The 11,892-nt window shown below is 39.8% G+C and overlaps 1 protein-coding gene across 1 annotated transcript; it reads left to right on the top strand.

Moving 5' to 3' along the window:
• Nucleotides 1-9,837: 9,837 nt before the first annotated feature.
• Nucleotides 9,838-11,645, top strand: LOC147003453 (vomeronasal type-1 receptor 4-like). The gene has a single exon (XM_085841018.1). It carries the CDS (start codon nt 9,838-9,840, stop codon nt 10,753-10,755), a length of 918 nt encoding a protein of 305 aa, XP_085697144.1. The 3' UTR covers nt 10,756-11,645.
• Nucleotides 11,646-11,892: the final 247 nt, after the last annotated feature.

Below are 11,892 nucleotides of genomic sequence, written 5' to 3'. Positions count from 1 at the left end.
GGGGAACACGGGGGCAGACGGCTTCTGGGACAGGCGGGAGCCACAGAGCTGCTGAGGCAGCACCCTTTAGGGGCCGCAGACATCCGGCACCATCCCAGTCGGAGGACAGTGACCTGCCCTGCAGGGAGCACCATCTTGGCTCCGGGACTCCGCCGAACTTAGTCTGTACAGGTCAGAGTGAGGACCACAGAGGCAGACAGCTTCTGGGACAGGCGGGAGCCACAGAACTGCTGAGGCAGCACCCTTCTGGGGCCGCAGACATCCGACACCCTCCCAGCCGGAGAACAGTGACCTGCCCTGCAGGGAGCGCCATCTTGGCTCTGGGACTCCACCGAACTTAGTCTGTACAGGTCTGCTGACAGAAGATACTCAGAATCCCCAGAAGAACAACCTCTGAACAGAGACAACTATAACAACTCCAGAGATTACCAGATGGCGAGAGGTAAAGGTAAGAATCTTACTAACAGAAACCAAGACCACTCACCATCATCAGGACCCAGCACTCCCACTTCGCCCAGTCCAGGGCACCCCAACACACCTGAAAAACTAGACCTGGATTTAAAAGCATATCTCATGATGATGGTAGAGGACATCAAGAAGGACTTTAAAGAACTACAGGAGAACATGGCTAAAGAGTTACAAGTCCTTAAAGAAAAACAGGAAAACACAACCAAACTGGTAGAAGTCCTTAAAGAGAAACAGGAAAACACATCCAATCAGATGATGGAAATGAACAAAACCATACTAGACCTAAAAAGGGAAGTAGACACAATAAAGAAAACCCAAAATGAGGCAACACTGGAGATAGAAACCCTAGGAAAGAAATCTGGAACCATAGATGCAAGCATCAGCAACAGAATACAAGAGATGGAAGAGAGAATCTCAGGTGCAAAAGATTCCATAGAGAACATGGGCACAACAATCAAGGAAAATGGAAAATGCAAAAAGATCCTAACTCAAAACATCCAGGAAATACAGGACACAATGAGAAGACCAAACCTACGGATAATAGGAGTGGATGAGAATAAAGATTTTCAACTCAAAGGACCAGCAAACATCTTCAACAAAATTATAGAAGAAAACTTCCCAAATCTAAAGAAAGAGATGCCCATGAACATACAAGAAGCCTACAGAACTCCAAATAGGCTGGACCAGAAAAGAAATACCTCCCGACACATAATAATCAGAACAACAAATGCACTAAATAAAGATAGAATACTAAAAGCAGTAAGAGAAAAAGGCCAAGTAACATATAAAGGCAAGCCTATCAGAATTACACCAGATTTTTCACCAGAGACTATGAAAGCCAGAAGATCCTGGACAGATGTTATACAGACACTAAAAGAACACAAACTCCAGCCCAGGCTACTATACCCAGCCAAACTCTCAATTAACATAGATGGAGAAACCAAAGTATTCCACGACAAAACCAAATTCACACATTATCTCTCCACGAATCCAGCCCTTCAAAGGATAATAACAGAAAAAAACCAATACAAGGACAGGAACCACGCCCTAGAAACAACAAGAAGGTAATCCCTCAACAAACCTAAAAGAAGACAGCCACAAGAACAGAATGCCAACTTTAACAACAAAAATAACAGGAAACAACAATTACTTTTCCTTAATATCTCTTAATATCAATGGACTCAACTCCCCGATAAAAAGACATAGACTAACAAACTGGCTACACAAACAAGACCCAACATTTTGCTGCTTACAAGAAACTCATCTCAGAGAAAAAGATAGACACTACCTCAGAATGAAAGGCTGGAAAACAATTTTCCAAGCAAATGGTCTGAAGAAACAAGCTGGAGTAGCCATTCTAATATCAGATAAGATTGACTTCCAACCCAAAGTCATCAAAAAAGACAGGGAGAGGCACTTCATAGTCATCAAAGGTAAAATCCTCCAAGAGGAACTATCAATCCTGAATATCTATGCTCCAAATACAAAGGCAGCCTCATTCATTAAAGAAACTTTAGTAAATCTCAAAGCACACATTGCACCTCATACAATAATAGTGGGAGACTTCAACACACCACTTTCACCAATGGACAGATCATGGAAACAGAAACTAAACAGGGACACAGTGAAACTAACAGAAGTTATGGATCAAATGGATCTGGCAGATATCTACAGAACATTTTACCCTAAAACAAAAGGATACACCTTCTTCTCAGCACCTCATGGTACCTTCTCCAAAATTGACCACGTAATTGGGCACAAAACAGGACTCAACAGATACAAAAACATTGAAATTGTCCCATGCATCCTATCAGATCACCATGGACTAAGGCTGATCTTCAATAACAAAATAAATAATAGAAAGCCAACCTTCACGTGGACAAATAGACCAATGGAATAGATTTGAAGACCCAGAAATGAACCCACACACCTACGGTCACTTGATCTTCAACAAGGGAGCTAAAAACATCCAGTGGAAGAAAGACAGCATTTTCAACAAATGGTGCTGGCACAACTGGTTGTTAACATGTAGAAGAATGAGAATCGATCCATTCCTATCTCCTTGTACTAAGGTCAAGTCTAAGTGGATCAAGGAACTTCACATAAAACCAGAGACACTGAAAGTTATAGAGAAGAAAGTGGGGAAAAGCCTTGAAGATATGGGCACAGGGGAAAAATTTGAATAGAACAGTAATGGCTTGTGCTGTAAGATCTAGAATTAACAAGTGGGACCTCATGAAACTACAAAGCTTCTGCAAGGCTAAAGACACCATCAATAAGACAAAAAAACCACCAACAGATTGGGAAAGGATCTTCACCCATCCTAAATCAGATAAGGGACTAATATCCAATATATATAAAGAACTCAAGAAGGTGGACTCCAGAAAGTCAAATAACCCCATTAAAAAATGGGGCTCAGAACTGAACAAAGAATTCTCACCTGAGGAATACCGAATGGCAGAGAAGCACCTGAAAAAATGTTCAACATCCTTAATCATCAGGGAAATGCAAATCAAAACAACCCTGAGATTCCACCTCACACCAGTCAGAATGGCTAAGATCAAAAATTCAGGTGACAGCAGATGCTGGCGAGGATGTGGAGAAAGAGGAACACTCCTCCATTGTTGGTGGGATTGCAAGCTTGTACAACCACTCTGGAAATCAGTCTGGCGGTTCCTCAGAAAATTGGACATAGTATTACCGGAGGATCCAGCAATACCTCTCCTGGGCATATATCCAGAAGATGTCCCAACTGGTAAAAAGGACATATGCTCCACTATGTTCATAGCAGCCCTATTTATAATAGCCAGAAGCTGGAAAGAACCCAGATGTCCCTCAACAGAGGAATGGATACAGAAATTATGGTACATTTACACAATGGAGTACTACTCAGCTATTAAAAAGAATGAATTTATGAAATTCCTAGCCAAATGGATGGACCTGGAGGGCATCATCTTGAGTGAAGTAACACAATCACAAAAGAGCTCACACAATATGTATTCACTGATAAGTGGATATTAGCCCAAAACTTAGGATGCCCAAGATATAAGATACAATTTGCTAAACGCATGAAACTCAAGAAGAATGAAGACCAAAGTGGGGACACTGTGCCCCTTCTTAGAATTGGGAACAAAACACCCAGGGAAGGAGTTACAGAGACAAAGTTCGTAGCTGTGATGAAAGGATGGACCATTTAGAGACTGCTGTATCCAGGGATCCTTCCCATAAGCAGCTTCTAAACGCTGACACCATTGCATACACTAGCAAGATTTTGCTGAAAGGACCCAAATATAGCTGTCTCGTGTGAGACGATGCTGGGGCCTAGCAAACACAGGAGTGGATGTTCACAGTCAGCTATTGGATGTATCACAGGGCTCCCAATGGAGAAGCTAGAGAAAGTACCCAAGGAGCTAAAGGCATCTGCAACCCTATTGTCGGAAGAGCATGATGTACTAACCAGAACCCCGGAGCTCTTGTCTCTAGCTGCATATGTATCGAAAGATGGCCTAGTCGGCCATCAATGGAAAGAGAGGCCCATTGGACTTGCAAACTTTATATGCCCCAATATAGGGGAATGCCAGGGCCAAAAGAATGGGAATGGGTGGGTAGGGAAGTGGGGGGCGCTATGGGGGACTTTTGGGATAGCATTGGAAATGTAATTGAGGAAAATATGTAATAAAAATATTAAAAACAAAAAAAAAATTGTGGTAGGGATGCTGAAGTGTAGCTCTTCACAGCCATGGCTTCTGGCAACTGGAAATGGGAGAAGGGTGAGAGGGGCGGGGCAGGGACTCCTTTTCATTAAAGGGCTAGAAAGTTGAGAGTTAGACCATGCTCCAGTGAGTATACGGGCAACACAATCTGGAATTGGTATATTTTTTTTTTCATTTTTCTTTTTGGAGGGGGGAAGGGAGAGGGTCAAAAGGGAGGGTTGGGAATGTGTGTGATCAGGGTGCATGATGGGAAATTCCAAAAAAAAAACAATAAAAATATTGTTAGTGGAAAAAGACACTAAGTCCTCAAAAAAAAAAAAAAAAAAAAAGAAGCTTCTCTGATGAGGGCTGAGAGATGCACTGATCTACAGGTGTAGAAATTACTCATCAAGAAATGTTTCAATTCTCAGTCCATTAAGAGAAACACTAGTACTGGGTTCCCTCCTAGTACCCATCTGCCCACAGAAAATATAAACAGTGACATTTATGAGTTCTAGCTTGTGGACAGGGTCTGTGGCCTAATAAGAAAGTAGTTGGTCTCTCCCATAACATTTTTTCTATGTTTTTCTTCTTCAATCTTTTAAAAATAATTCTGTCTTTATCTCCCCCCTGGTTTGCCCTCTGAGTATTCTTCATCTCATGCCTTGTTCCCCTTCTCCAAGAGGATGTCTCCACCTTCTACCCTCACTCAAATAGAACTCCCCATTCTCTGGGGCCTCAAGTCTCTCCAGGGTTAGGGGCCTCTACTTTCATTTAGTCCAGATTACACAGTACTCTGCTGTAAATACATGTTGGGTGCCTCATATTAGATGGTATATGCTGATTGGTTGGTGGCTCAGTGTCTGAGTCATTTCTGTGGTCCAGGTTAGTTGAGACTGCTGGTCTTCCTATAGGGTTGCCCTCCTCCTCAGCTTCTTTCAGCTTTAATCAATGGATATATCTCATCAAGCCCATACTTGCAGGGTTCACAGAAGGATGGTATCGCTGACTACTTTTCTCCTCCAGTACTGTATGTGGCACCTTTTAAGAATGATTTCCACTTGACTTTTCAACCTGTTTTTATACCACCTATGGACATATGGGCGGCATACAAATCTTCAAAGGAAGTGCTAGTTTGATTTCTTCATGTTCTGTGTGTTTAGTATGTGCTCAGACACCAAGTTTTGGAGAATTACCAGCACCATGGTAACTCTCATAGCCTGTGAGTTTTGGTTGTGGCTTAGATAGTGCTTTGGGGGTTAATTGGCAAGCAACTAGAAAAAGAAATCACCTAAACCTGAAAGAGAAGTTTACGTGCTTCTGTAAGGCAAAGGACACTGTCAGTAGGACAAAACGGCCACCTACAGAATGGGAGAAGATCTTTAACAATCCTACATCTGTTAGAGGGCTAATATCTGATATATACGAAGAACTCAAGAAGTTAGACTACAGAAAATCAAATAACCCTATTAAAAAATTGGGTACAGTGCTAAACAAAGAATTTTCAACTGGGGAATATCAAATGGATGAGAAGCACCTAAAGACATGTTTCATATCCCTAGTCATCAGGGAAATGCAAATCTAAGAAGCCTTGAGATTCCACTTCACACCATTCAGAAAGGCTAAAATTAAAAACTCAGGTGATAGCAGATGCTGGCAAGAATGCGGAGAAAGGGGAACACTCTCTCATTGCTGGTGGGATTGCACGATGGTACAACCACTCTGGAAATCAGTTTGGCAGTTCCTCAGAAAACTGAACATAGTACTACCTGAGGACCCAGCTATACCACTCCTGGGCATACACCCAGAGGATGCTCAAACTTGTAATAAGGACACATGCTCCACTATTTTTATAGCAGCCTTTTATAAAAGCCTGGAGCTGGAAAGAACCCAGATGTCCCTCAACAGAGACATGGGTACAGAAAATGTGATACATTTACACAATGGAGTACTACTCAGGTAGTAAAAAGGATGAATTCATGAAATTCTTAGGCAAATGGATAGAACTAGAAAATATCATCCTCAGTGAGATTATTGCATTTCAAAAGAACACATGTGTTATGTACTCGCTGATAAGTCGATATTAGCCTAAAAACTCCAAATAACCAAGATAAAATTCACATTACCACAGGAAGCTCAAGAAGAAGGAAGACCAAAGTGTGGGTGCTTTGGTCCTTCTTAGAAGGAGAATAAAATACTCACAGGAGCAAATATGAAGATAGAGTAGAGCAGAGACTGAAAGGAAGGGCATCCAGAGGCTGTCCCATCTGAGGATTCATTCCCATATACAGTTACCAAAGCCAGACCCTATTGTAGATGCCAAGAAGTGCATGCTGAAAGGAGCCTGATATGGCTATCTCCTAAGAGACCCTGCCAGAGCCTTACAAATACAGAGATGCATGCTCATAACCATCCATTGGACTGAACACAGGGCCCTCAATAGGGAAGTTAGAGAAAGGACCAAAGGAGTTGAAGGGGATTGCAACCCCACAGTAAAAATAATAACATCAACGAAATGGTCCCCCAAGGGCTCCCAGGGACTAATCCATCAACAAAGGAGTACACGAAGCTCCAGCTACATAAGTTGCAGAGGATGGCCTGTCATGCATCAGTGGGAGGAGTAGTTCTTGGTCCTATGAAAGCTTGATAGAAGCTCCAGTGTAGGGAAACTGAGGTCTGAGGGGTCAGAGTGGGTGGGTGGAGGAACATCCTCATAAAAGCAGGGGGAGGGAGGATGGGATAGACGGCTTGGGAGGGGACCATGAAAGGGTATAACATGTGAAATATAGATGAAGAAAATATCCAATAAAAATTTACTTATACCCATATAAAAAGAAATTACAAAAAAAAAATAAAAATCAAAGAAGCTTACATTATTTATCATGAGATGTCCACATGGAGGACTGTCCAACTAGTATAGTGCTGATTTATTAAAACTCCTTTGAAATATGCAAGTGAATGTATTACAGTAAGCCCCAATAGCAGTAAGTATATGTACAGTTTTTCAAAAGACACTTAGTCTGATGTATTCCTCTCCATATTTCTTGGTCTACTTTCTCTCTTACACACACCCAAATCTAACTCTTCATGTTCCATTATACCCTTTCATCCTTTATAAGACTGTATTCTACCTCCTCATTTTTTCATCATGCAATGACTCTTACACATTCCTGACTTTGAAGGTTATTTCAATATAATTATGTATTAGGCTAATAAACCATATGTAATTGTCAATTAGCCAATATAAATTTCACAGTTGAAATTATGGATATGTGCTTGTCCTAGACAAACATAAGATATCTAAGCAATTAATGACCAGTTATTCTTTCGTTTTGTCTTATTTCCACATATATCCCTTTTGAGTACTGGTAATTTCATTTGTAAAAATATTGTGCAATGATATCTTATTTCTCACACATTTAAGTATATGTACTTTGTGCCTGAGAAAATGTTGTTGCAGGTGTGAATATCAATAAATGTTTAGAACATACAATTGTTAGATTTATAATCAGAACTTTTACTTTTCATCATTGAAAATCAAAACTAAGTCCCTAGTTTTTTATTATACCTAGAGCAGAAATGAGTTGGATCTATATATTTCTTAACGATTGCTCAATCCATATCTTTGCTTGTAGTATGTCCAGGATTAATTACAAATGAGATTCTCTAGATACTATCAAAGTATATTAGACCTGTAATAAGGATTCATGAGTATATCAGAAAAAAAGTCATAATGACATGAAAACAAGTGGATATTGGAATAACCCCAAGATTCAGGTAGGAGAGGCCAGCTTCAGTTAATAAATTTGTCATTTATAAATGTCCTGGGTCAAATATGGGAAAAGTTGGAATGAAGCAACTTCCTGGGAAATTATAGAATCTGACATTGCCAGTTTTCTAGAAGGACTTGGTGTCAGAATAATTTTGCAAGAGTGAAATAGTAGGGAGGAGAGTACTCTGTAGAAACTCACATAATGAGTCCCTTGTTCTAACCTGGAGTGCCCCCAATTCACATCTGACTACGAGATCAATTCAGAACTTAGATTTTCCCAAAGGGAACATGAAAACCCTTCCCTAACTTCTGCCCAGGTGCTCATTAACATCTAACAAACTCCTAAACATCACCATTAAGTATTAGAAAGGAATGGAGGTTTGCTCTAGGGATAAATGCTTTTTTCCTTCATTGGAGGTATCCCAAAGACACCATGCAGACAAATGTGCCGACACCACAGATGACACAATAATAAACTCCCTGAAGAATGTCATGTCCCAGTGCCCTATTATTTTATGAGACTGGAAACTTGGACTTTGTTTGGTTTCCTTCACAGCATTGCATGGAGAATAAGAAACCATTCTGAATTTCATTGCATTCTTTCTCAGGCAAAGAGTGACACAGAGAAGCTCCTCAATCCAGGCACTAGGAAATATGCTTCCATAGGAGCTGTGCTCTGCAGCTGGCCTTCAGATGAGCATCTTCATCGTGACTGAAGCTCAGAAGGTGGGATTCTTCCAACCATAGACTTCTGCTTAAAATTCTTTTTTCTTTTCTTCAGTGAAAATTGTCTTCTGAAGCCAACATGAAAAATTATTTCTGAAGTCTGCAGGTAAACTTGAATAGGTTAATATTTTGCTTTCATCTCAAAGAAATGTCTGTGTCCTAGATCAGTACTCAGGAGATAACAGCATTCAGTGTAACATGTATGTGAGATGTTGAATTTTATCTGCTGGATGGAGGCCGTCGTGCTCCTATAGAAAACATATAAACAAGTAAAGTGCAGACTAAGCATCAGCTTGCAAAGGGTGTAATTTGGATTAATAATTAGTAATAAGGATTGTGTTAATAATTTTGGAGGGAAGCTGCAGGTGACACAGCTAAGGCTCTGGCACCTGACATTTTTGAACAAAAATTAAGATCAGAAAAATTATGAATAAATGAAACTTGTTAGCAAGTGCTTTTTTTTTTTTTCTTTTTTGCACGGAGGACGCATATGTAAGCCTACGTTCATCCGTGTGATTAAAACACAGGTGGCTTTATCAGAAGTATTTGGTGTTTTTTTTTATTTTTTATCTTGAGGATGAGTAGTATAAAAATTTGTGAAAAGCCAAAAACTTTGTTTTCTAAAACTGAATTCAGTTACACAACTTTATTATTATGTGCAATATTATATTGTTCTCATACATACTATTCTTAATATGTTACTGTAACATAAGGAAACTCAATTAATTATTTTTATGTTGAATTTATATATTCTTTTATTTTTTATTGATTAAGGTACATCCCATTTGAAGCCTCCCCTCTCTCTTAATTGTATTGAACTCTGATGATGGAATCACAGGCTCATACTAGACTCTTTCATGCCTGAATTCATATGCAAAGCCCATGGTGTGTTAAAATGTATGTTACTGTGTTCTTGACCTACTGGACCAATAAAGATGTAGTTGCTATACAAAATTTATATTGAGGGAGTAGTAACAAAATCAGTATAAATTTTTATTTGAGTTATTATACATACATAGTTTTCCAGGCAATTTGCCTGTAATGTGATAGAATAATGCCTCACTTATCAAGTGAAGAAATTGTCTCAAATCAACTGGTAAGTGTGGGCAATAAAACAGAGACCTGAAGAGAGTAGTGTCCTACCTAATCATCACTCCAGGGTCCTGTAAAGCCCACTCCATGTCTGCTGATGGTAAATCCCTGGAAACCACTGAGGAAGTGGCTCTTCAGATCCTCTTGCTTTGCCAGTTTGGGGTTGGAACTGTGGCCAATGTCTTTCTGTTTGTCCATAATTTCTCTCCAGTCTTGACTGGTTCTAAACAGAGGCCCAGACAGGTGATTTTAAGCCACATTGCTGGGACGAATGCCTTGACTCTATTCTTCACTATATTTACAAACAACATGATGGCTTTTGCTCGTAAAACTCCTCCAACTGATCTCAAATGTAAATTAGAATTCTTCAGTTCAATGGTGGCAAGAAGCACAAACTTGTGTTCTACCTGTGTCCTGAGTGTCCATCAGTTTGTCACTCTTGTTCCTGTTAATAGAGGTATACTTATACTCAGAGCAAATGTTTCAAATTTGGTGAGTTATTCTTGTTACAGTTGTTGGTTTTTCAGTGTCTTAACTAACATCCACATTCCAATTAATTTCACTGGTCCACAGATAACAGACAATAACACTGACTCTAAAAGCAACTTGTTCTGTTCCACTTCTGGATTCACTGTAGGCATTGTCTTCTTGCAGTTTTCCCATGATGCCACATTCATGAGCATCATGGTCTGGACCAGTGTCTCCATGGTACTTCTCCTCCATAGACATCGCCAGCGAATGCAGCACATCCTCACTCCCAATCAGGACCCCAGAGGCCAAGCTGAGACCAGAGCAACCCGTACTATCCTGATGCTGGTGGTCACATTTGTTAGCTTTTATCTTCTAAATTGTATTTGTATCATCTTTCATGCCTTTAGTATGCATTCTCGTCTATTCGTAAGGCTTTTCAGTGGGGTTCTGGTTGCAGTCTTCCCCAGTATCTCTCCCTTACTGTTGATCTTCAGAGATCCTAAAGATCCCTGTTCTGTGCTCTTCAAATGTTGAAAACCAGAGTCACTGAAAAATGCCAAATACAGAAGACAGCTTTACTAACACCATTAAGTACTTTATTCCATAAATATGTTTCCAACATTTTGTATGAACAAGATGTGGTGCTCACTGCTATAATTTTAAAAGAATAAGGCTATACTCATTTGTTGATGTGAAATGATTTCTGGTTGGAACCTGACTGACACGGTAATTGAGTTATTCACCATCCTCTGTTCTCCTGTATTCTGCTGCAGGCTGGACTGAAACTGATGCAATCAATTTTCAATAAACAGTTTAATGTGTAAATGGTCTTGATCACACTGACACTCTCCCTTCTTCTTAGCTAATACTTTACATTTTAGATAAGGACAGAATCCCTCTCTCTATTTCTCTATCTGAACAAACGAGGATGCATTGTTATGATTAAGTATTTTCAAGAATGAAATTTATATAAATAGCAAATATATTGCATGCCATTCCATTTTAGTTAGGAGATATATGCTTTGCTACCTTGGGCCCTACTCAGGTGAGAGTCAAGTATTGAACATCATACCTTTTTGCTCTCTAGAGCTGTACAATCTGTTGATTATATCAAGAATAGATAGGAAAAGAGACAGAAATAGCTCATGCTCAGAAAACTTAAGAGGACCAGGGAGGTATCTAGGATCCACACTGGAGATCTTCTCCTGAAAGACCTTGGTAAAATCTTCACTCTGGGCCATGGTGAAATTGTTTTTTCAATCATCACAAACACCTACCAATCAGACAGGAGACAAGACATATCAGAACAATGAGGAGTGAAAGTTGTCACTATGTCAGTGACTTTCTCAGTCGCAAAATTATTTTCTCTGAAGATTAAAATCAAGCATCTAATATTTTCAGCTATCTGAGAATGACCAAGGCAAGAAAGACCACAAGATAAATATCTGGAGTGGTTATAGCTGTCAGTGTGATGAAACTTATAATCTGACTTGTGGTACTTACTCTTGTGAACAAAGAATATTTTAGCATTCATTTTTTTGTTCATGTGTATTGGGTATGTATGTATTTGTGGGGATTCCCTCCTCTTAAGGAGAATAGGTGTCATACCACTAGAGCTGGAGTTACAAACTGATGTAAGCCTACAAATATAGTTCCTCAGAATCAAGCTCT

This window comes from Mus caroli, unplaced genomic scaffold (genome assembly GCF_978045245.1).
Source record: "Mus caroli unplaced genomic scaffold, Mus_caroli_1 scaffold_8, whole genome shotgun sequence".
NCBI classification, from domain to species: domain Eukaryota; kingdom Metazoa; phylum Chordata; class Mammalia; order Rodentia; family Muridae; genus Mus; species Mus caroli.
Note: the sequence above shows the minus strand (reverse complement) of the source record. Positions and strands in the feature narration are given on the sequence as shown.

Coding starts and splice junctions, on each gene's coding strand:
- LOC147003453 (XM_085841018.1), top strand. CDS start 9,838: ATGTCTGCTGATGGTAAATCCCTGGAAACCACTGAGGAAGTGGCTCTT.